Here is a 22,304-nt window from a genome sequence, read left to right on the forward strand (position 1 = left end):
GGTCTAGTATTAAGTTGAAAATATAGCTTCTAAAACTCACTAGTATTTTAAAAATAACACGAAGCGGATCTCTATGTTAGATGTTAAACTGTCTATGTGCTGTTAAAACTGTGCATTTCAAGCTGGTGGTGGTGGTGCACACCTTTAGTCCCAGAGGCAGAGGCAGGCAGATCTCTATGGGTTTGAGGCCAGTCTGGTCTACAAAGTAAGTCCAGGACAGCCAGGGCTACACAGAGAAACCCTGTCTCCAAAAAAACCAAAAACCTATGCATTTTCAAATCAACTACAACAAATTTCTCCAAAGTTCCTCTTTACACTTTTTTTTAAAGCTTTATTTATGTATATAAGCACTCTATTTGTATGCATGCTTCCATGACAGAAGAGGGCACCAGATCCCATTATAGATGATTGCAAGCCACCATGTGGTTGCTGGGAATTGAACTCGGGACCTCTGGAGGAGTAGCTAGTGCCCTTAACCACTGAGCCATCTCTCTAGCCCCTTAAGGAAAATTTTAAATGTAATTCCATTAAAAACTAAAAATGGCTAAGCAGGTAAAGGCACTTGCTACCAATCTGAAAACCTGTCCTGGGACACACATCGTGAAGAGAACCACTCACACAAGTCATCCACCCCCAAAATAAACAAATGTGATAACAATAATAATAAACGAAAGCCTATTGTGGTGGTGCACCCTTTTAATCCCAGCACCTGGGAGGCAGAGGAAGGTGGATCTCATGAGTTCAAGACTAGCCTGGTCTACAGAGTTTTCCAGGACAGCCAGAGCTACACAAAGAAACCCTGTCTCAAAACAACCAAAACAACCAAACAACCAAACAAAAAAGTGATTGAAGCACGTATTGTAAAAGCTCTAAGATTTTCAAATGAGAAAAGGAATCCCTTCCCAAGTAATTACAATTACCAAACACTCAGGTTCTTACAGGATTTGCCCTAAGCTCAGACAGTTGAGCTCTTTTATTGGAGATGAAAACAAGCTTGAGCACACCGGGACTCAACACTGAATCACTTTTAAACTTGCCTTTAGGTTCTCATTTCAGGAGCCAGCATGTTTCTATACCCACTTTTGCTAGTGCGAAAAGATGCTGTCATTTCTGTTACCCTAGAGAAAAACTATTTTCTACAGGACTCTGGAATACAGCCTGTACTTTCCTGCAACATTCAGGAAGTTTTTTTTTTGTTGTTGTTGTTTTCAAGCTAATTACTAAAGCCAGGGCTGAGGTGTTTAGACTCACTTGAAGAAAAGCCCTCACCCCCATCAGCTTTCTGTACCCTGAAGGGTGGGGCAGTTTACCAAGATTCTTCACCCCTTAAACTGTTGATTCCAGGCAGGAACTTCATCTGAGAATTAGAGAAAACTGAATTAGAGAAGTTTCACACCATCTTAACTCCTTAAAGATCCAATGTGAGTAAAACATGGGACGAAGAAATTGAAAACTCCAGACAGCAATTTTGAGATCAATTTCAGCTTTACTTTAAATTTGCATTCATGTGTTCACAGAATATACCTGTCTGTAAAATTACTGCAGTGTTTACTTTAATCTCAAAGTAGTACATAAAAATAAACAACTCAAGCTTCCCTGTAGCTTGGTGTTAAGCATGCTTCCATAGGACAGGTGTGCAAACATCAGGTTTCCCCCTCCGAGCAACTCTCCGCGTACAAACTAAGCTTAACCCCAAAAACGTGCTCAAGCCAGCAACCACTTTAAATGCACCCAAGGGAAACCTCACTTTTCCCCCAAATCAAACTTTAGAACGAACCTTTTAGAACTGAACTGAGTTGCTGCATCTTTCCTTTCATATGTACGCAACAGGCACAAGACTTCCAACAATAGATCTTACTTGGCACGAGGACATCTCAAAGAAACCAAAACAAAAGGGAGAAAAAGGTGGGGGGGGGGAGAAAGAAAGAAAAAAAGAAAAAGAAAAGGAAAAAAGAAAAGGAAAAAAAAAAAAAAAAAGGAAAGAGGTTTACGCGGACTCCAGCGCAAGCCTAGTCCACTTCCTCGATGGTGGGTCCTCCGGAGAAGGCGCCGCCGCCGCCGGGACCGCCTTGGTAAAGTTTGCTGATGATTGGGTTGCACACTCTCTCGAGCTCTTTCTGCTTGTGTTCGTACTCGTCTTTTTCTGCCATCTGGTTCCGGTCGAGCCAGTTGATCACCTCCTGACACTTGTCGAGGATCTTGTTTTTGTCCTGCTCGCTAATCTTGCCCCTCAGTTTCTCGTCTTCCACGGTCTGCTTGATGTTGTAGGTGTAGGACTCCACCGCGTTCTTGGCGGCCACGCGATCGCGGTTAGCTTCGTCCTCTGATTTGTACCGCTCGGCCTCCTGCACCATGCGGTCAATGTCGTCCTTGCTCAGACGACCCTTGTCGTTGGTGATGGTGATTTTGTTTTCTTTACCGGTGCTCTTGTCGGCAGCGGTGACGTTCAGGATGCCGTTGGCGTCGATGTCGAAGGTGACCTCGATCTGGGGCACCCCGCGGGGCGCCGGGGGGATCCCGGTCAGGTCGAACTTGCCCAGGAGGTTATTGTCCTTGGTCATGGCGCGTTCGCCCTCGTACACCTGCACCAGCACGCTGCTCTGGTTGTCTGAGTAGGTGGTGAAGGTCTGCGTCTGCTTGGTGGGGATCGTGGTGTTTCTCTTGATGAGCGGGGTCATGACGCCGCCGGCCGTCTCGATGCCGAGCGACAGCGGGGTCACGTCGAGCAACAGCAGGTCCTGCACGTTCTCCGACTTGTCGCCGATGAGGATGGCCGCCTGCACGGCGGCGCCGTAGGCCACCGCCTCGTCCGGGTTGATGCTCTTGTTCAGCTCCTTGCCGTTGAAGAAATCCTGCAGCAGCTTCTGGATCTTGGGGATGCGGGTGGAGCCGCCCACCAGCACGATCTCCTGGATCTGGCCCTTGTCCAGCTTGGCGTCGCGGAGCGCCTTTTCCACCGGCTCCAGGGTCCCCCGGAAGAGGTCGGCGTTGAGCTCCTCGAAGCGGGCGCGGGTGATGGACGTGTAGAAGTCCACGCCCTCGTAGAGCGAGTCGATCTCGATGCTGGCCTGCGTCGACGAGCTGAGGGTGCGCTTGGCGCGCTCGCAGGCGGTGCGCAGCCGGCGCACGGCGCGCTTGTTGGGCCCAATGTCCTTCTTGTGTTTGCGCTTGAACTCCTCCGCCAGGTGGCTCACCATGCGGTTGTCGAAGTCTTCGCCGCCCAGGTGGGTGTCGCCGGCCGTGGACTTCACCTCGAAGATGCCGTCCTCGATGGTCAGGATGGACACGTCGAACGTGCCGCCGCCCAGGTCGAAGATGAGCACGTTCTTCTCGCCGCCGGCGCAGCCCTTCTTATCCAGGCCGTAGGCGATGGCCGCCGCCGTGGGCTCGTTGATGATGCGCAACACGTTGAGGCCCGTGATGGTGCCCGCGTCCTTGGTGGCCTGGCGCTGCGAGTCGTTGAAGTAGGCCGGCACGGTGATGACCGCGCTCTGCACCTTGCCCCCCAGGTAGGCTTCGGCGATCTCCTTCATCTTGGTGAGGACCATGGAGGAGATCTCCTCCGGGAAGAAGGTCTTCATCTCCCCTTTGTACTCCACCTGCACCTTGGGCTTCCCACCCTCGCTCACCACCCGGAACGGCCAGTGCTTCATGTCGGACTGCACCGTGGCGTCCTCAAACTTCCGCCCGATCAGCCTCTTGGCGTCGAAGATGGTGTTCGTGGGGTTCATGGCCACCTGGTTCTTGGCCGCGTCGCCGATGAGGCGCTCCGTGTCCGTGAAGGCCACGTAGCTGGGGGTGGTGCGGTTACCCTGGTCGTTGGCGATGATCTCCACCTTGCCATGTTGGAAGACCCCCACGCACGAGTAGGTGGTGCCCAGGTCGATGCCGATAGCCGGGCCGCGGGCGGACATCCTGACTGGGGGGGGAAAAAAAAAAAGCGCGGGCGAAGAGCGACGTTAGGACGCGAGGGTCGGGAGAGGCAAGCCGGGACCCCAGCCAACGGCCTCTCCCACCGCTCTCCACGAGCGCGCCCCAGGCTCCGGGGTCCCGCTGCCGGCCTCCCGGCTCTTATAGTCTCCCCAGAGCCAATCCGCCCCCCCAGGCCCGCCCGCCCCGACCCCTGCAGCGCTCCCACAGGCTTGCCTGGTCCGAGTGACCAGCCGGCGGTCCAACAGATAGCTAGTTGGGAGAGGGGCGGGACTCCGGCCCCGGGCAGGGAGACCGAGGGGCGGCCGTTATGCAAATGACGCCCCGCCCAGTGCCTCCAGCCGCTTGGGGGCGTTAGGCTCGCGCGGGAGGAGCCAGGGCGTAAGCCTCTTTTCCCGCGCTCTTCGCCCTTTCGAAAGCGTGATTCGTTGACATCTTTCAGATTGGCAGGGCAGCTGGCCAATGAGAGGTGCGGAGCCCAGAGAGCGCGGCGGAGGGGCGGGACGGGATGGGGCGGGGCGTGATGAGGAGGGGCGGGGCGGGGCGCGCGGAGGCGGGGCGGAAGCGGAGCAGGCCTCCGGAAGCGTTTAAGCGCGGTTCGGTGCCAAGGCCCCAAGCTGACGCGGCTCCCGGGCACCGAAGGCTTTCTGGGGCCCTTGCATCGAATAAAGAGCTGCTGGGATGGGTTCGCGTCCTCCTCGCCCCCTGCCGCGTCAGCAGCGGCGACCGGGGCTGCGCTCGGGCGGGGCGGCTCCGGGGCGGAGACTGTGAAGTCGGACCGATGCGAGCGTTTTCCTCGCGCGTCTTGGGGAGTCCGCGCCCGGAGGATGCTGCGGGGTGCTTACCCCGAGAGGCGGGAGGTTCCCGCGCTGCGCGAGAGGCCCCGGCCGGGCTGTCCGGCCTCCGCCCCAGCTTCTCCCTTCGCTTTCCTCGTGGTTTTCTTTCTAGCGCCCCTAACCAGCTGTTCGGACTTTTCGGCGGTACCGTGAACTGAGCCAGCGTCACCCTCTGGCTCCCATCCCCGCACACGTGACCTTGCCCAGGAACTAACCATTTTGCGGCCGAGCTCGGTTGAATGAGATTGGTCTCTTTTTTTTTTTCGACGAAGAAGTTAGGTTGGCAGGACAGACTTGTGCGAGAGGAGGTAGATGAAAAAGAGTGAACATCTTCGGCTCTTGCTTACGCTGTGGCACCCGCGGGCAGGCGGGAGCGGGCTCCCGGAGGAAAGCGGAGGCCTGTGAGGTAGAGCCACCGCTCCACCTTACGGATGGCGAGCTGAGGACACTTATCGCTGTAGACTTCGACAGGTGCCTGGTGCGAGAGAGAAAGGGGAAAGGAAACGGTCTGTCCTTAGGCCACTGTGTGATAAGGGGGTAATCATGATTCCGGAGAAGCTCTGGGGGAAGTCCGATGAGAACTCAGGGCAGGCAGGGACACACACCACACAGCCCGAGGGAAAACGTCAGTGAGTGCATCCCTGAGGAGGTGACATTGCCCAACTCCTGCCGAGGAGTGTGAGAAAGGCGTTCTTCATCCAGGCGGAGCTGGAGTGTGGGCAGCCATGAGGGCGGATGAGTTCGGAATTGATTGAAGACTGGGATCAGGATACGTTCAGCAGCTTTTTGTGATGCTGGATTTTTTTTTCTTTTCTTTTCTTTTTTTTTTTTTTTTTTTTTTTGGTCTTTCAGTAGAGAAATTGGCGGCTAGTAAGTTGTGTGAGGCAGTAACGGAGAAGAATTTTTGTGTGAGAAACATGAAAGTTTTGTGCCCAAAAGGCAGTGTTGACACAATTCTATAAAACTTTTTAAAAGCGTTTTTAATTTTCAGAATCTGTGTTATGTGTGTGTCAGGGGAGTATGTGCAATGTGGTGCAAATGCCTGCAGAGACCAGAGTTGGTGGGGAGGGGTCAACAAAAGGGGGGAGGGGAGGGGTGGGGAAGAGACCGCTCAGAGCACTAATTTCTATTGCCGGGCCCTGGCTTCAGTTCCCACCGCACACATAGCGGCTCACAACCACCGTTAACTCGGTTCTGGGAAATGTCACCCTTTCCTGAGGTCCTTGGGCGCTTGTACTTAAACTCACAAAGACGAACACACATATCCATGAATTAAAAAATAAACCTTAGGCAAGCAGGTGGTACACATGCATGCAAACACCTTTATTATATTCTTATTATATTTTTAAATGGATCTTTAAAAAAACAAGGGAGGTAGTGGGCTGGAGAGATGTCTCAGCAGTTGAGGGCTCTTGGAGCGGACCTAGGTTTGGTTCCCAGCATCCACCTGGGGGCTAACAACCATCCGCACCTCAAGTTCTCAAGGATCCAGCTCTTGCCTCAGACAACGCTGCACACAACTCAGTTTCTCTTCACAGAGCTTAAGCGAAGCAAGACTGAGCGCTGTCAGGCCCAAGCACCTCCCACAGAGCCCCTTAGAGCGTCAAAGGGAGAGAGGTTCAGATGTCTTTTCTATGTAGTCACTGCAGACAAAACTTGCAGTCTTCCAACACATTCATCTTTGACAATTTTCCGAGATGACAACAGTAGTTATACCTGCGGGTTTTTGTTGTTGTTTGTTTTGATTTGTTGGTTGGTTTTGTTTTTGTTGAGATAGGATTTCTCTGTGTAGCCCTGGCTGTCCTGGACTCTTTGTAGAACAGGCTGGCCTTGAACTGTACCTGCGTTTCTATTAGCTATACTTTTCTGCTTTCACTCTTCAGCTGGTAAGTCAATGTTTACATGTTTCATACTGTTCCAGTATTTTGAGCCTTCCCCATAAAGATCCAGCCATAACACTTTTATGTGAAACTTCTTCAGTCACAGAACAGTGGCATATATTCATTTTGTTGATATCTTTTACATTTCCCTTGATTGTATTATGTTTTAAAACGGGCTTTTTTTTCTTTTTGATAATTATAATTCAGAATTCATTAAAAACTGAGTTCAGCTGGGTGAGTGACACACACCTAACCTCAGCACTGAGGACACAGAGGCAGGAGGATTACTACCTAGTGAGTTTCAGGCCAGCATGAGCTATTATAGATTGACACAGGAAACCCAGAGTAAATAAATAATTAAAATCAGTCCAGTATAAATTATTAAATCAGCAAGTTTTTGACCAGATAATATCCATGTTATCAGTGGTGTGTGACAAAACAGGCAAACCCTACCAGGACTGCCTAATTCTGCAGTTTCTGGAGGACTATGCTGCAGTGTTTTTGTGTCACCTTGAAGAGATCAGAATATTAGTTTGTGTGGTATACATCCTAAGGAGATAATAGAAAATGCCTGTGTCATTGTTCATGGTGGTAGCAGCAAATTGGAAATGGCTTAAATAGCTAACACTAAAAAAGCAATTGTACATATGCTCATGATGAATTATTATATAGCTACAAAAGTATTTGCAGGATTTTTATTTATTTTGAGACAGGGTCTTTCCTGTTAGCCCTGGCTGTCCCAAAACTATGCAGACCACACTGGCTTTGAACTCAGACATCTGCCAGCCTCTGCCTCTGGAGTGCTGGGATTAAAGGTATGTGCCACCATATTCAACTATTCACAAAAAAAAAAAAAAAAAAAGAAAGAAAGAAAAGAAAAATTGTTTTTGAGAGAGGGTTTCTCAGTGTAGTCTTGGTTGTCCTGGAACTCACTCTGTAGACTGGGCTGGCTTTGAACTCAAGAGATCTGCCTGCCTCTGCCTCCTGAGTGCTGGGATTAAAGGCATGTACCAGCACTACTTGGCCTCTTTTTTTAAGATTTGTTTTTTTATGTGTCTCTGTCTCTGTATGGTATATATGTGCCGGTACCCACAGAGACCAAAGAGGGCACTGGATCAGCTGAAACTGGGGTTACAGGTAGTCATGAGCTGATAGAGGTGGATGTCGGGAACCGAACTCAGAGCCTCTAGAAATGGAAAGTCTGCAAGTGCTCTTAACTGCTGGGCCTTCTCTGTAGCCCTGTCTACAAGAGTTCTCATAACAGAGGACATTTCCCTGATATAATTAAGTGAAAATGAAGATACTCAACTTCTGTATGCTTTTGATTTTTTTTTATTATTATTTGTGTGTGTGTGTGTTTGCACGCACACCAGTGTGCAAACATACATCTACCAGAATGTATCTACTGGAATGCACAAGTCAAAGACAGTGGAAAACCTTTCTGTATCACTCTCCTCCCTTTCCTCTGAGACAGGCTGTTTGGCTGAACCTGAGGCTTTTGGTTGTTTGTGCAGGCTGAAAGCCAGCGAGCCCCAACAACTGTCAATTTTTGACAACTAAGCTGGAGTTACAGATGTGTGTGGTGCATGTCATATGCATGCTAGGATATGAGCTCTGGGACTCTTTTTGTTGTTGTTGTTTTGTCTTTTTTTTTTTTTTTTTTTTTTTGAGACAGGGTTTCTCTGTGTAGTTCTGGCTGTCCTGGAATCTCTCTGTATGTAGACCAGGCTGGCCTAGAACTCATGGAGATCTGCCTGCCTCTGCTTTCCTGAGTGCCAGGATTACAGGTGTGCACCACCATGCCCCTGCTCCTAATTTTAAAGATTTTTTTTTTAATGTGTATAAGCGCTCTATCTGCACATACACCTGCATGCCAGAAGAGGGCATCAGATCACATTATAGATGGTTGTGAGCCACCATGTGGTTGCTGGGAATTGAACTCAGGACCTCTGGAAGAACAGACAGTGCTCTTAACTGCTGACCCATCTCTCCAGCTCCCCTTAAAATATTTTTCAGTCCGAAGGCTAAATTTTCAGATTGGTCAAAGAATCAAGACAATAATAATAGCATCAAGAGCTTCAATATACTGTAAACACTCTTCAATTAGTCCCCAGCACCCGGAAGAGTATGTGGAACACAGGAGCAAGTCCCAGCTTGGTGGGTTTCCGTCTTTGCCTCGCTGTTAGGGATTGAACCCCAGGTTTCACGCACACAAAGCCTGCAATGCCCCTTATCTCTGGGCATTATCCCCAGCCCATTCACTGTTCACTACGCATTATCCAAGGCACACTCTTTCAATTAGAAAAACCCTTTATCTTCCCCCCCCCCCCCCGGGGGGAAGAAGGGAATCCTCTCACATTTTCTGTATCAGATGGCATCGCAGAGCCTAACAGCTGAGACAGGGTCACATCTGAAAACACCTGCACTAGAGTTCTAGAGCTAACACGTGGCCTAAGACCATTGCCTGCGTTAGTGTGTACCATTGTGTGTGTGCGTGTGTGTGCATGTGTACCAGTGTTAGCTGGCAGTAGTGTACAAAGCTAAATTGTTCTGATCCTTTTAATCCCACCCAGGCACAGTCTTCCTCAGAGTTGGGATTGCCTTGAGGAGGTCTGAAGAGAAAGAAGAACGAGCAACAGTATCTCATTTGAGGACCCATAAGCAGACTGGCACTCACCTAAGGTTCCTAGTTAAGGTCTCTAACGAACAGTGCCATTTTATAATTCTCGGAATGCCTCCACCACTTTTTGTGACAAGGTCTTGCTTGACACCGGCTGGCCTTGATCCTCCTGTCTCAAGTGTCCTCTTTTGTCGGTTTTTCACTGTTTTTTTCCTCACACATATTTACGGTGTGTGAGCACACATGCTCTGGAGATCAGAGGACAACCTGAGAGAGTTAGTGTTCACACAGTTCTCAGGGTCAAACCCAGGCCTTCAAGCTTGGTGGCAAGTGCCTTAACCTGGTGCTACCTCGCCAGCCCGAAAGTGCCTGCTCTTAAAGTTCCCTGTCTCAACAGGGAGGGAATCACTACTATGTTTTCTCCTGAAAAATGCTGTCTTGTTTGGTCTGGCGATCTAAACCTGTAATTCCAGGACTCTGAAGGCAGAGGCAGGAAGATCAACACCAGTTTAGGGCAGCCTAGGCTACAGAGTGAGACCCCCCCCCATCTCAAACAAAACAAAACAAAACAAAAAACAACAAAACAAGGCTTTGCTGTGGTTCCTCACACACAGTAACTATTGGTGAGGAAAAACAAAAAGAAAAATGTTAGGTACAACTAAACTGAAGAGACATAGGAAGACAGGCAAGGAGACTGGCATGTCCCACGTGGACAGGTAAAGACCTGGACCCAGAAGAGATGCTTTCCAGGAGAGGTGCCCGTGCCTCGAATGCCAACCTGAATCATGTTCCTTTCGGGCCAGGCCAATTAACTAAAGCTGCCCCGTTGAGGGGACAGGCCAACCAAACGCCCCTTCATTGTCAACACGTAAATCCCTTACCTGAAAATAAGCAAAGCAAATGCTACCAGATAATTTCGCTCTCTGAATAGTAAAATATGTTTGCTATTTTGAATTAAGTCTCTGAAAAAAGCTAGTGCTCTCATCGGATTTTTATAATTATTTTGTCTCAGGGATAAACCCGATTAATCTGTTTTCATGTTTGCCATGAAACGCTATCTTTGAATCATTCTTCTGTATCGAAAACAAACCAAAAAACAGGATTCACAATCAAAATTTAGCTATTTCTCTCTGGACCACAGAGAAATGACCAACTTCGGTGAAGTTACTGTGACCCTAGCAGATGGGAGGAGTTGGTAACTTATTGACCAATTACGTTTGAAAAGAATCAGGTTGCAAAACAATGCAATACAGATGAAAGTAATGTACAGACAGTTTAACTTCTGAATGTAGAGGAGGAAATTTTATTAGGCAAAAGCAATGGATTTTAAAAAGTAACAAAAATAACTGTATGTAATCCAAATTTTCCATTTAAAATAACATACAGAAAATAACATTATAATAATAAGCAATTATGCCACTTAGAAATAAATTATTGTAAGTCATTACACTTGGAGTTAGTACAGTCAAAATTCAAACCATTTTTTTAGTAAATCTAGTGCAATAAAAACATAGTAAAAATTGCTTACTCATTGCTACCTTGATCTGGCTTAATTACTGGGAAGTTTTTCTATTTTCTTATGTATTTTAAGAAGGCTGAAGTTCTATATGCTCATTCCCCAAAGAGATTAACGCTGATGGGCATTTAAACTCTAACACTTGTCTAGACTTTTTGTCTTAAAACACTCATATAGTTGGAATATGTTTTGTCTGTCTGAGATAGGGTCTCATGTACCCAGGCTGGCTTTGAATTTACTCTGTAGCCAAGGCTGGCCTTGAACTTTTTTTGATCTTCCCACCTCCACCTCCCAAATGCTAGGACTACAGGCATGCATTACCATGCCTGGCCCCTGTATTTGAACTCTCTGGTGGATTGCCCTTTCCTCTCTTGTCTCCTCTAGCCCCAATATCCCATTATTGTGGATTCTTTCTCTAAGTTTTCAGCCAGTGAGTTTCTAGAATGATTATTCAAGTTATTACTACCTCAGAGTTAGGATTTTCTTCTTTAATTAAAAAAAAGTTTGTTTTTTTGTTTTGTTTTTTTAAAAGACAAGGCCTCATTACATAGCCTTGGCTAGCCTGGAACTCATGTAGACTAGGATGGCCCTGAACTTACAGAGATCAACCTGCCCCTGCTTCCCAAGTCCTGGGATTAAAGGTGTGAGCCACCACACTTTTCATTTCCTAAGACAGGTTTCTTTGTGTAACTTACTAAAATATTTCAAAAATTTTGCATAAAAACAAAGTAAGCATTTAAACATTTGATATTACATACACACAAAAACAAAGAAGCAATAAGGAATTAGTCACACAGTTAACAAAAAAGTAAAAGAAAGCATTTTCACAATAAGGAAATAATATGGCCATATGATTCATGTGGTTAAGAAATGTGTGTGTGTAGCAAAGCGTTTGCAGCCATAGCCAGACTCAAATCTCACTAAGTAGTTTCCTGAGGAAAGTTTTTTTTTTTTAATTTTTATAAGCATATTATCATTTCATTTAATACTTAATTTTGAAATTTGAAGATAAACATGGCAGGATACACTAGTTCTGAGAGTACCAGAAATTTCTTCTACACTATGGGATTGTATTGGTAAGGTCAGAAGAAGAAAATGTATTATTTGTGAAAGTCTACGACTACTGAGTAATAACGCTCCTCTGTTCTTCGAGAGACTATTAGTAAGAAGCTTCACTAATCTCTAGAAGCAAGTGTGTCACTGGCTCACAGGGAGAAAGGAAGCCTAGTGCCACGTTTCCGCCCCAGCTACATTATCTTGTTAAAAAATTGGTCTTGGATTTTCTTTTTCTGCACCCATTTCTTTTTACTTAAGACTCTACAGATATTTTTAGTATCCTTTTAAATTGCTTAACTACATTTCCTAATATATAAGCTATTATTGTGGTTATTTTAAGTTTTGAATGACGTATTCATGAAAATATGTAATTACCTCCCTTTATAATGTATGCACAGTAGTCTAGCAAGCCCTTTCATTCTAGAAGGGAACGGTGAAGACACATGGCATAAAGTTTCATCTTAGTGGCGCTCTGGTCACTGATGTCACATGACTTCTACAGTCACTTTTCTTTAGCAGAGTTTCCATAGGTGCTAGGACAGTCACCGTGAATCAGTTTTGTTACAACAAAGTGATTCCAAAGGGATCTTTATTGAGTTTCCTTGGATCTTTGCCACTGGAACTTTGGGAATGATGACGTTTGTCAGGAAGACAGAAAAGATGGTGCCACGTCAGATCTGATTTCCTGGGTCTGCACTTAAAGATTATCTGTTGCAGAGTGAATTCTTCCCCATGTCCTCTCCATATTCAGATCTGTCACTTCTCCAGAGGCTTAGGAGGCCCTATTGCACCACTGCCACACAGAAAAAGACAAAACTCAAGAAAAATGGTACAAGTCAACTGCCCTACAAGACAACATTATGCTTCTTAGGTCAGAATACTTTAGCTTTGGCACAGAGTAGGAACTAGGAACCAGCTCCAAGAACCTGGATTTCCTTCTCAAATGTAATTCACTATACCTTTCAGGTATAAAGTATTATTGCTGATATGACTCTCCAGATACAGGCACCTTTTATTTTCCTTATTCAGGATTTTAAGTATGAGTGTGCACAAGATGTGTAACATAAACTGGGATGCCAGGCAAGTGAGAGCACAGGGGAGGGAGTGCTTCCCTTCAGAAGGATGCTTCACAGAGGGTCGTTACTGACATACACCTGACTGACACACAGAGGTCCTGAATTTTAAAGCTCTGTTTTCAGGCTTCAGCCATCACCCAAACAGGACTTTCTTCAAATGTTAGGTGTGTACCCTACAAATGAAAGCAGATGACAAATATGGCCAGAATAGTCCTAGGTCCAGAACTCGGAACCTGTCCTGCTGATATTAGGGAGTGATTTTTTTTTTTAATTCTTTATAATTTGTTCACCTTACATACTGATTATAGGCCCCTCCCTTATGGGTAGTGATATTTTTGCAGGAATGTCTTGCCCTAATTCTAATATCCTTTAAAAAAAAAAAAAAAGTCCCTTAAAATGTTTTTCTCACATTAAGGAACGTAAGTGTTTGAAGAAAAAGGTGATTTTCATAATCCTGGTGCTTAAGTCTGTTCCATCAGAAACAGCACTGTGGCTGTGCATACGTGCTTTCTATACAGGCACTTGAGAGGTAAAGGCAGGAGGAGCATGAGTTCAAGGCCACACTGGGCTGAGACCCTGTCTTCAAAACAAAACAGGTATCAACTATTGGTTTAAGGAGAATAAAAACACAACATGCTTCCAAATATGCCTTAAAGGCGTTTAACTCTAGTCCTTTTTCAAATAAGTCATTACAGACTATTACACAAAATGTCTTTTTTTTTTTTTTTTTTTTTTGAGATAGGGTTTCTCTTTGTGTGTAGTCTTGGCTGGCCTGGACTCACTTTGTAGACCAGGATGGCCTCAAACACACAGATCCGCCTGCCTCTGTCTCCCAAGTGCTGAGATTAAAGGCATGCACCACTGCGCTCGGCTAAATTCATTATATTTATTACCTTTTTGTTTTGTTGTTTTTCAAGACAGGGTTTTTCTGTGTAACAGCTCTGGCTGTCCTGGACTCCATTTGTAAACCAGGTTGGTCTCAAACTAACAGAGATCCAGCTGCCTCTACCTCCCACAGCTTTAATTCCACAGCTGGAATTAAAGGTGCGTGACACCACTACTCCACCCAATTTTTGTCTTTAAGCAGCTTCCTTTAGCAAAGCAGGCACACTGTCCCAGTGGGGGGAGGGAATCTGTTTGCTGGCCAAAAGAATAACGAGTTCCTTATCCACATCTATTAAGGCAAAAAGAAGAAACTCGTTAACTGTTACCTTGCTTTTTTCTCAGGGAGATTTGCTCAAGTAATCTGATTTCTTCAACTCATCTGCTCCATAACCAGTATGAGGAAATGGAGGTTGGTGGAGAGATCAAAACACACGAGCAGGAACAGAGGAAGGAAGAGAAGGAAAGCCCCACAGACATGTGCAATTCCAACCCAACTGACTACTGGGCCCCCAATAACTATGCCACCCAATATTTTGAGTTTAAATGAAGCAAAATCAAAACATTCCTCAGCACTTCCTATGTGTCTGAAACAACATTCTGGATGACTCGTTCAAATCAAGTTTTGCTTTCCACTCTCACGTTCTCACCTGGGGTTGGCCCTTAGGTACCCACTATTACCTAGCCACCTTCCCAGGCATCACAGATGACAGACGAGCAGGAAGCACAGCCTCACGTGACCTTTACACGTGGCCTATGCTGGAAAGGCACTTCCTTGTAGATGGAATGTATCTTCATAATTAAGAGCAAAAAATGTAAGCCTGGCGTGGTGGTGCACCCCTGTGATCCCTGCACTCTGGGAGGCAGAGAGGCCGGAGGATCTGTCAGTTTGAGGCCAGCCTGATCTACAAAGTCTAGGAGAGTCCAGGACAGCCAAGGCTACACAGAGAAACCCTATCTGGAAAAACAAAGACAAAAACAAAGAAACAAAGGTGTCGTTTAGGAGAAATAGTTTATCTCTTAACCTTAGTCCCACAGTTGGAAAACTGGCATACTTACCTCAAAGGGGGTGAGGCTTAATTAAAAGTATGTGTGCCAAACATCTGAGAAGAGCGTGCCGAAGAGACGGGTGCTTGGGACTACAGAGAGCCTGACTATGGGCAGGCTATGGGCTTCCTAATCGGGTGCAAACATCAAATTCTTAACATCAAAGATGCCTTCAGCCGTCCATTTCCCACCACCCACACCGGCACACCTAGTTTACGAAGCCTCAGCTACCAAGCACTAAGGGTAGGGCGCTACAAAGATGCGGCCCCTCCATTTCCACTGCTCTGCAGTCCTGGTCAGTGGTAGAGAACCCGCATTTCATCACTGGGAAGCCCGACTCAGAAGAGGACGGCGAACAAAGTTGAGGAACTGATTAAAACAGATGGGAGGGAGGGAGGGCCTCTCTTTTTTTGAAACAGGGTCTCTCTGTGTAGCCCTGGCTGTCCTGGAACTTACTCTGTAGACCAGGCTGTCCTCAACCTCAAGAAATGTGTCTTTTCTTTAAAAAAATAAAAAAAATAAAACAACCTGGGACAGGTTATCATGTAGTCCAGGCTGGCCTTGAGCTCTTAAAATGCTCCTGGTTCAGCTTCCCAAATGCCAGGTTTACAAGCACACAGCACCACATCTGGCTCTTAAGTGAGGATAAACCCAGCTCGCACCAGTCACGTCACATTTAAAGCCCTACGTGCATGTTCTTGCTCAGGTCTTTGTCTTTTGGAGCTAATACATCTTTTGTTAACGATGGCAGGTTTCACTTTTCAATATTCAACCATTACACTGGCTCGTAGAAAGGTCTTTCAGAGATCTAGTAAATACGGGACTTTCTAAGCGTATGAAGAATATTGCTTAACTGGTGAGGCGGTTACCAACCACCACCACCACCAGGCTCCAGGGGCCCATCCTTGGCAGGATCATAATCACTGGTCCATTGGGTGTTTCAGTTAGATTAGCCTAATCAAATGACCTGAAAGCCTACAACTCCCATACATTGACTTATGCTCAAGCTTAACACCTTTAAGATTATTTATGTGGCATTCTGCCTGTGTGTGTGCCTGCAGGCCAGAGGAGGGCAGCAGATATAGATGGGCCCACGTGGGTGCTGGGGATTGAACTCAGGGCCTTTGGAAGAACAGCCAGTGCTCTTAACCACTGAGCCATCTCTCCAGCTTTTTTGTTGCTGGTTTGTTTCTTGTTTTTCTGAGACAGGGTTTCTCTGTGGCTGTCCTGGAACCCCTAGATCCACCTGCTTCTGCTGGGATTAAAGCTGTGTACTACCAGACCTGGCTCATGTTCCTGTTTTTGCTTCAAACTGAACCATGGATTTTCAAGCCCACTGTTGTTCTCTTTACAAGCTCGTCAGCTTCATTCCTTTTTCTCAGGAAGGTCTAACCATGTAACCCCCCCCCCCCAGTCCTAAACTCAAGTGGTAGCCCTGATCCTAGCCTATTTTTTCTCATTAAACATCTGCTGAATACCATGTTACCCATGTGGATAATTTCTCTGAAAAATTCCACTTCAAAAATATGGGAAATTAGCTGGGTGGTGCATTACTGTAATCCCAGCATCCCCAAAGGAAGGCTAAAGAACAGACTTCTTTTCCAACCTTTCTTAAGCGATAAAGCAAGACCCTGTGTCAAGAAACAAAGAGCCTGAAAGGACATGAGAGGCCGAGTGCTTTAGTGCACACCTGTAATTCCTGAATTTGGGAGGATAAGGCAGAGGGCCAGCCTGGGCTAAGCAGTGCATCACAGCCCAGCCTGGGCTACAAGGGAAAAAAATGGGAGGGTTACAAGTTGAATTCTAGTCTTCTTCGGCCTTGTTTCTACTTTATTAAGTACTCAGGTCCAAGGTGGATGTGGTGGAGCATGCCTTTGATCCTAGCACTCAGGGAGGCAGAGGCAGGTGGATCGCTGTGAGTTGTAGGCCAGCCTGGTCTACAAATAAAGAGTCCAGGACAGCCAAAGCTACACAGAGAAACCCTGTCTCAAAAAACAACCAACCAACCAGCTAAACACAAAAGTTCTGAAGTCCAGTCTCCAGGGCTTTTACTGTTTCCAAAAAGGAAACTCCAGCACATAGCTCAGGAGCAGAATGGCTGGTTTCCTGGCATGCTGAGGTTCTGGTTTTGCTCTGGAGCACCAGGAAGAAAATCCACTTAGACTGTTCATTGTTATTAATAAATTCCAGAAACGGGCCTTCAAAGGAAAATACTGTCACTAACAAAGGGAAGAGATGATACTCTAGTTTCTCTTTTCCGCTTCAGATGTGAAAATCTGGACCCTAAATGTGTGAAGTATCAAAGGCAGGAGCAGCAGGTGAATCCCAGCCTCGAGTCTGTCTCCACAACCCAAGAGGAGCAGCAGTAGCAAAAGAGGCAGTGCTTTCTGGCCCCAGCCCAGGAAGGAAGGCAGGCAAGAGGATCAAAGGGAGAGGAAATGGATGGTTTTCATTTCCTTTTACAAGCTAAGCACCTTTTACCTGAGAAAACTGTACATTTTACTTGAAGAAATCTGTGCTACCCTGTAGCTTAATTCCCCCCCCAAAAAACATGTATTCCATATAGCATGAAATAGAAAACATTATCAAATATGGCTTTTCTAAACAAAGACACAGTTGGGTAAAGTTAATTATGTTTATATATTTGTTTGCCAATTTCTTAGTTTTCACCAGCTAAAACACTGTGTTAAACCTCTATTCCTCGTGAAAAAGAGGATTCCTGCTTCTTCTTTCTTCCAGACAGGGTTCTCTGTGTAGCCTTGGCTCTCTTGGATTTACTTGCTTTGTAGACCAGGCTAGCCCTGAACTCACAGAGATCCACCTGCTTCTGCCTCCCAGAGTGCTGGCGTGTGCCACCACGCTCAGTGATTCCTTCTTCAAAGACGGGGAAAATGCCTTTAACTATGGGAAAATGTTTCCCACAGAAATTGACAAGTCACCCCAAAGAAAATTAGGTCTCCTCAGACACTGTAAACCAGTTTTAAAGGATGACTTTTCCAGCTTTTCCTGTTAACTCTGTAGCCTTGAAAAACAATTCTCAAGATCTCATTCATGTTTTCGTGCCTCTTCTCATGACCTCATGCTCTAACTGTCCTCGCTCCTGAGCGATTCTGTCCTCACGCACACTTCAACACGTGCCCATAGATCTCTGCTCACACGGGGCTCTAGTACTTTCAACTAACCCTGACCTAGCCAACACATCTTCCAGTTCTTGGCAACTTGCGCTTTTATGCAAATAGCTTGTGAAACTAGGATCTGCCTATCTTTAAAATACCACGAGAGCAAAAGAGAGCAGTGCTTTTAAACTACTTTTAAACATAGATGTTGACTAAAACTCCTTTCAGGAGAAGAAGGGTGTCCCAAGTAATCCACATTAAAAGGCATTCTATTGGGTAGATGTGTTTATTGGTGGGTTATTGCCAGTGTTTTAGTTCACATGTAACTGAGAGAGGATAGACCCTGTCAACAACTAACAATGTGATTACTTTACCTGAAAAGTAGAAGCTGTTTCCGTTTTTATGCTGTGATTATTTTATAGTCCTCAAATCTTGCATCTTTTACAGAAAATGACATATAAAGCATAGAGAAGAAACTGCAATTTGCCACAACACAATTTTTCCAAATCTTAGTGTAAAACACAACACGCTTTTGTGGACTCTACTTTTATAGAACAACCAGATTTATAATTGATTTCTTTATTTTATTAGATTTATCAATATACATGGCAGCTTTTTCAAATCTCAGTTCCAAAGTAATTTTAAAAATGAAAATTCATTTTTCTTTAGATGTCATATTCCTAAAGAGCTATTAAAGTCTATTTATAAACAAAATAATTGATAAACTAACACACTTTAGAAATCAGAATATTTTTAAATTAAAATATTTTAATGAATACAAGATGTCTTTTTAATTAACTATCATAGTTAAAATCATTATCACAAAACAAAATGGCTTATCCCCACTAATTTCTCAAGTGAGGGAAAGTCATTGGGATTTACACTTAATATAAGTTTTAAATGTGATTACTAAATGATAACATTTTATCAATTATAGGAAATGCTCATTTATAGGAATTTCCTTAGGTCCATCCATCTCAGGCCAAGCTTGAGCCCATGTCAACCTTAAAGGTCAGATTCAGTGCACCTCACTGCCTGATAAGTTTGTCAATTTGAGAATATAGATTTCACTGATCAGGGAGAATGAACAGTAACCACCCCACTATACAACTGTCAAAAGCCAAAAAGCAGAAACAAAGAAACTCAAAAAGCAAAAAACAAAAAAGCTAAAAATGAATAGGAATAGTTTTAAATAGTTATTTAAAAATTCTTTAAAAATTTAAGCAGGAATGGTCAATGATCTTGGGTTTAAAATTTCATAGGATAATCTTAAAATGAAAGTACAAAGAAATAGTGAAGTCATTACCTTATTGATAAAAAACAAAAAACAAAAAACCTAGTTTAATAGTTATTGAAGGGATAACAGCCACTTACAGTCTACATTGAAAAGTAATTTTAATGGTAGGTAAGAAAATTAGGAACAAGAATGCTCTCAAAAGCAACAAAAATGATAAACATTTAATGCCTAAAATGTACTTAAGGTTCTAAACAAAAATGTTAAAGTAAAAGGGCCTTGAAATTTTCCCAACACTTCTTATAAAATCAGCTTCTAAATAGCTCATACCCTTTTGCTTTGGTGTTCTGCCTAGCAACTAAGCATGCGTACAGGAGAAAACCCCTCAGGTTCTTTTCAAGTGCTTGGCATTATAATGTGATCTCATATCTTTCCTCAAGTTAAACTTTGCTCCACATATTCCACATGTATACAGATGAACATCCATATGCTGCTCCAATTGTTCATTATTTGGGAATATTTGAAAGCAGACCTGGCATATAGTCTCGCCAGCAGATAAATGGGAAATCATATGCCGTACGTGGTCATGCTTTCGGAAGTTTCCTTGATCACAAATGGAACAGACATACCTGGCCATGCCTTTGTGCATGTCATTGTGCAGACGCAACTGACGCTCTCTTAGAAACTGCTTTCCACATGTCTGACAAACAAACTGCTTTTCCTTAGTGTGAACAGTGTAGTGTTCTCTCAAGTGACACCGCTGGTAGAATCCTTTGCCACACAGATTACAAAAATGTTTTCGTCTGTGATCTCTTTCATTTTCTTCCATGATGGCACTCTTGAACATATCTTGTTCTAGGCAGCTAGACATATGTTCCACCACTGAATTTTCAGTTTCAAAACGCTGGCCACAATTAGGACACCGAAAAGGACAAGCAGAATGTTTAAATAACTGTTTTTTCTGGATACTGTTTATTTGGTAATGACTGTCCCTGAAATCATCTAGCATTTCCACAAACATGTCTCTTATCTCAGACTGCTCGTCGGGGTTCTCCTCCATGTCCATTTTCTCGTCAGCGTTCCCTAGCCCATTCACTGTCAGATCCTGGGGCTCTCCACATCTCTGAGCATGCTCCTGAAGCTGTCTGCCCTTGACAAGGATCTGTCCACATTTACCGCACGCACAGATATTCTCGATGTGTTTGGCTAAGTAGTGGGATGACAGGTCCCCCTCAGTGATCGTCAGTCCACACAGCTCACAGGAAGCGTTTTCCGTGTCCTCCTGTACTGGACTGCTGCCGTTAGGGGGTCTCATGTTCTCTAAACCACCTCTTTCATCCACGCTTATGGACATCCGAGGTTTTAGGGTCTTCCTACCACTTTTCTTAATGCCAACATCTTCCTCAACATAGTATCTGTAAAACGGCTCTTCAGGCTCATCCTCTAATTCATCATTGTCAGTGGATTCATTGCAGTCTTTGTCAGTGACTTTAATAATGTTGAAGTCTTTCATCTCATCCGCTGGAATATCTTCTGGCTCCATCTTGATGATAATTCTTTTCGTCTCAGCAGCTCTACTTTTTTCTTCACCAGCTAGCCCAGACTCCACTGTGCCTTTTCTGCTTGCAGTGGTCGAAGCTGAATCATCAGGCGCCTGGCTCGAGTCTTCTCTGTATTTGTCTGTCTGTGCAGAAAACGTTTTGGAAGACTCCTTTTCACCGAGTTCAGCTTTGATGCTACTGTCCTTCCCGTCTCTGATATCCACTATCCGGTGGTAAGCTCTTGTTGTGTTCTGGTACGAATGTCTGTTGGTGCAGGTCAGCACGTGCTCATCCAGCAATTTTTCACAGCTGAAGCCAAATCCACAACTATCACAGGTAAAACTCCGTCCAAAGCGTCGGGACACACGCTCCTTGGGAGCAGATAGTTTGGACACAGAACTCTTTTTGCACACATCAAACAGCGGCTCAGGAAAGCTCGCTATCGGTAAGGACTCTTCCTCGGGCTCTCTGGTGTGCGGTGTATTCACTGTTGAACTGGGCTCCGCACACCACCTACTGGCTTCGCTGCCATTCCTAGCCACTGTGTCTTCATACATTCTTACCCCGAAAATCATCTTGCTGTTCTGTTTGCTGGAAGCAGAAGACGAACATTTTGAACTAGAGCAATCCGAGTCCTGTATGTCTTCTAGGCAGTCAGGAACGTTGTACAGCTGGAGGTAGTTCATGGCCACTTTGAACTGCTCGAAACTGGAAGGAGCAGTCATAATCTTTCCTAAATACATGAACTGCAAAATGAGATCAAAACACTCTGCGCTTATTTTCATGTTGCTGAGATTCAGTTGTGCAGTACTATGCTGATGGTTCATGAAAAACATCCGAAAATAGGAGCTACAAGCAGCTAGGACGGCTTTGTGTGCTTGGAAGTAAATGTCGTCGATAGCAATGCAGCAGTCGCAGAGAAAGCCCCACTCTCTCTGGTTGTTCAGCTGCTGAAGGACATAGCTGCTGTGGCTGGGCTTTGCCATCTTCTACTGACGAGACCTGTGTAAGCAAAGACACGACAGTCATGTTTCAGAAAGGCACTTTTTGCATGATTTTTGACTTGCGTAATTTTTGTTATTACAAGCAAAGCATTGTTTCCTGTACTAATGAAGCAAAAGCCAGTACCATGCCTAAACCATCTTCTAAATTTGAAGATGAAAATATCTAACCATTTATTCAATCGTCTCATATTGAACAAAGGCATCAAAAGCAAAATCCTTGATTTTTTTTTTTTAAGTTAAAACCCAAACCAAACCTGAACTAGTTCAGTTGATGGAGTGCTTGTCGTAGAAAGCAGAAGGGTCTGACAGGCCTGAGGTGGTGGGGCAACCTTCAGCCCTTAGAATCCACCACACTCAGGAGGCAGAGGCAGGAAGGTCTCTGAATTCCAGACCAGCGTTGTCTACATAGTAAGTTCAGGCCAGCCAAGACTACTTATACCTCGTGTCAACTAACCAATCAATCAGTTAGTCCGTCCGTCCATCTGTCTATCCATCCATCCATCCATCCATCCATCCATCCTCCCACCCACCCACCCACCCACCCACCCACCCATCCGGAAGCATGA

The 22,304-nt window shown here is 45.2% G+C and overlaps 2 protein-coding genes across 3 annotated transcripts; both read right to left on the reverse strand.

Moving 5' to 3' along the window:
* Nucleotides 1–1,474: 1,474 nt before the first annotated feature.
* Hspa2 (heat shock protein family A (Hsp70) member 2) lies at nt 1,475–4,831 on the reverse strand. Of its 2 annotated transcripts, none has more exons than XM_055595498.1 (2): nt 4,776–4,831; nt 1,475–3,919 (listed from the first exon to the last, which is right to left on the reverse strand). In XM_055595498.1, exon 2 carries the CDS (start codon nt 3,912–3,914, stop codon nt 2,010–2,012), a length of 1,905 nt encoding a protein of 634 aa, XP_055451473.1. In that variant the 5' UTR covers nt 3,915–3,919; nt 4,776–4,831; the 3' UTR covers nt 1,475–2,009. The 2 variants fall into 2 exon arrangements, with proteins under 2 accessions (XP_055451473.1, XP_055451472.1); XM_055595497.1 differs by lacking the exon at nt 4,776–4,831 and adding an exon at nt 4,147–4,308.
* Nucleotides 4,832–10,666: 5,835 nt separating this feature from the next.
* On the reverse strand, nt 10,667–21,768 carry Zbtb1 (zinc finger and BTB domain containing 1). Its single transcript, XM_055595471.1, has 2 exons — nt 19,823–21,768; nt 10,667–12,631 (listed from the first exon to the last, which is right to left on the reverse strand). Exons 1-2 carry the CDS (start codon nt 21,718–21,720, stop codon nt 12,595–12,597), a joined length of 1,935 nt encoding a protein of 644 aa, XP_055451446.1. The 5' UTR covers nt 21,721–21,768; the 3' UTR covers nt 10,667–12,594.
* Between the last annotated feature and the right edge of the window lie 536 nt (nt 21,769–22,304).

The sequence above is a fragment of the Psammomys obesus genome, unplaced genomic scaffold (genome assembly GCF_907164565.1).
Source record: "Psammomys obesus unplaced genomic scaffold, mPsaObe1.curated_primary_1811, whole genome shotgun sequence".
Classification (NCBI taxonomy): Eukaryota; Metazoa; Chordata; class Mammalia; order Rodentia; family Muridae; genus Psammomys; species Psammomys obesus.

Bases quoted from the DNA above. Each gene is read 5' to 3' on its own strand.
- Zbtb1 (XM_055595471.1), bottom strand. From the start codon at position 21,720: ATGGCAAAGCCCAGCCACAGCAGCTATGTCCTTCAGCAGCTGAACAAC. The intron at 12,632-19,822 runs GTATGTCTGTTC...TCTGTGTGGCAG, and splicing joins ATGCACAAAGGCATGGCCAG to TGGTGCAATAGGGCCTCCTA.
- Hspa2 (XM_055595498.1), bottom strand. From the start codon at position 3,914: ATGTCCGCCCGCGGCCCGGCTATCGGCATCGACCTGGGCACCACCTAC.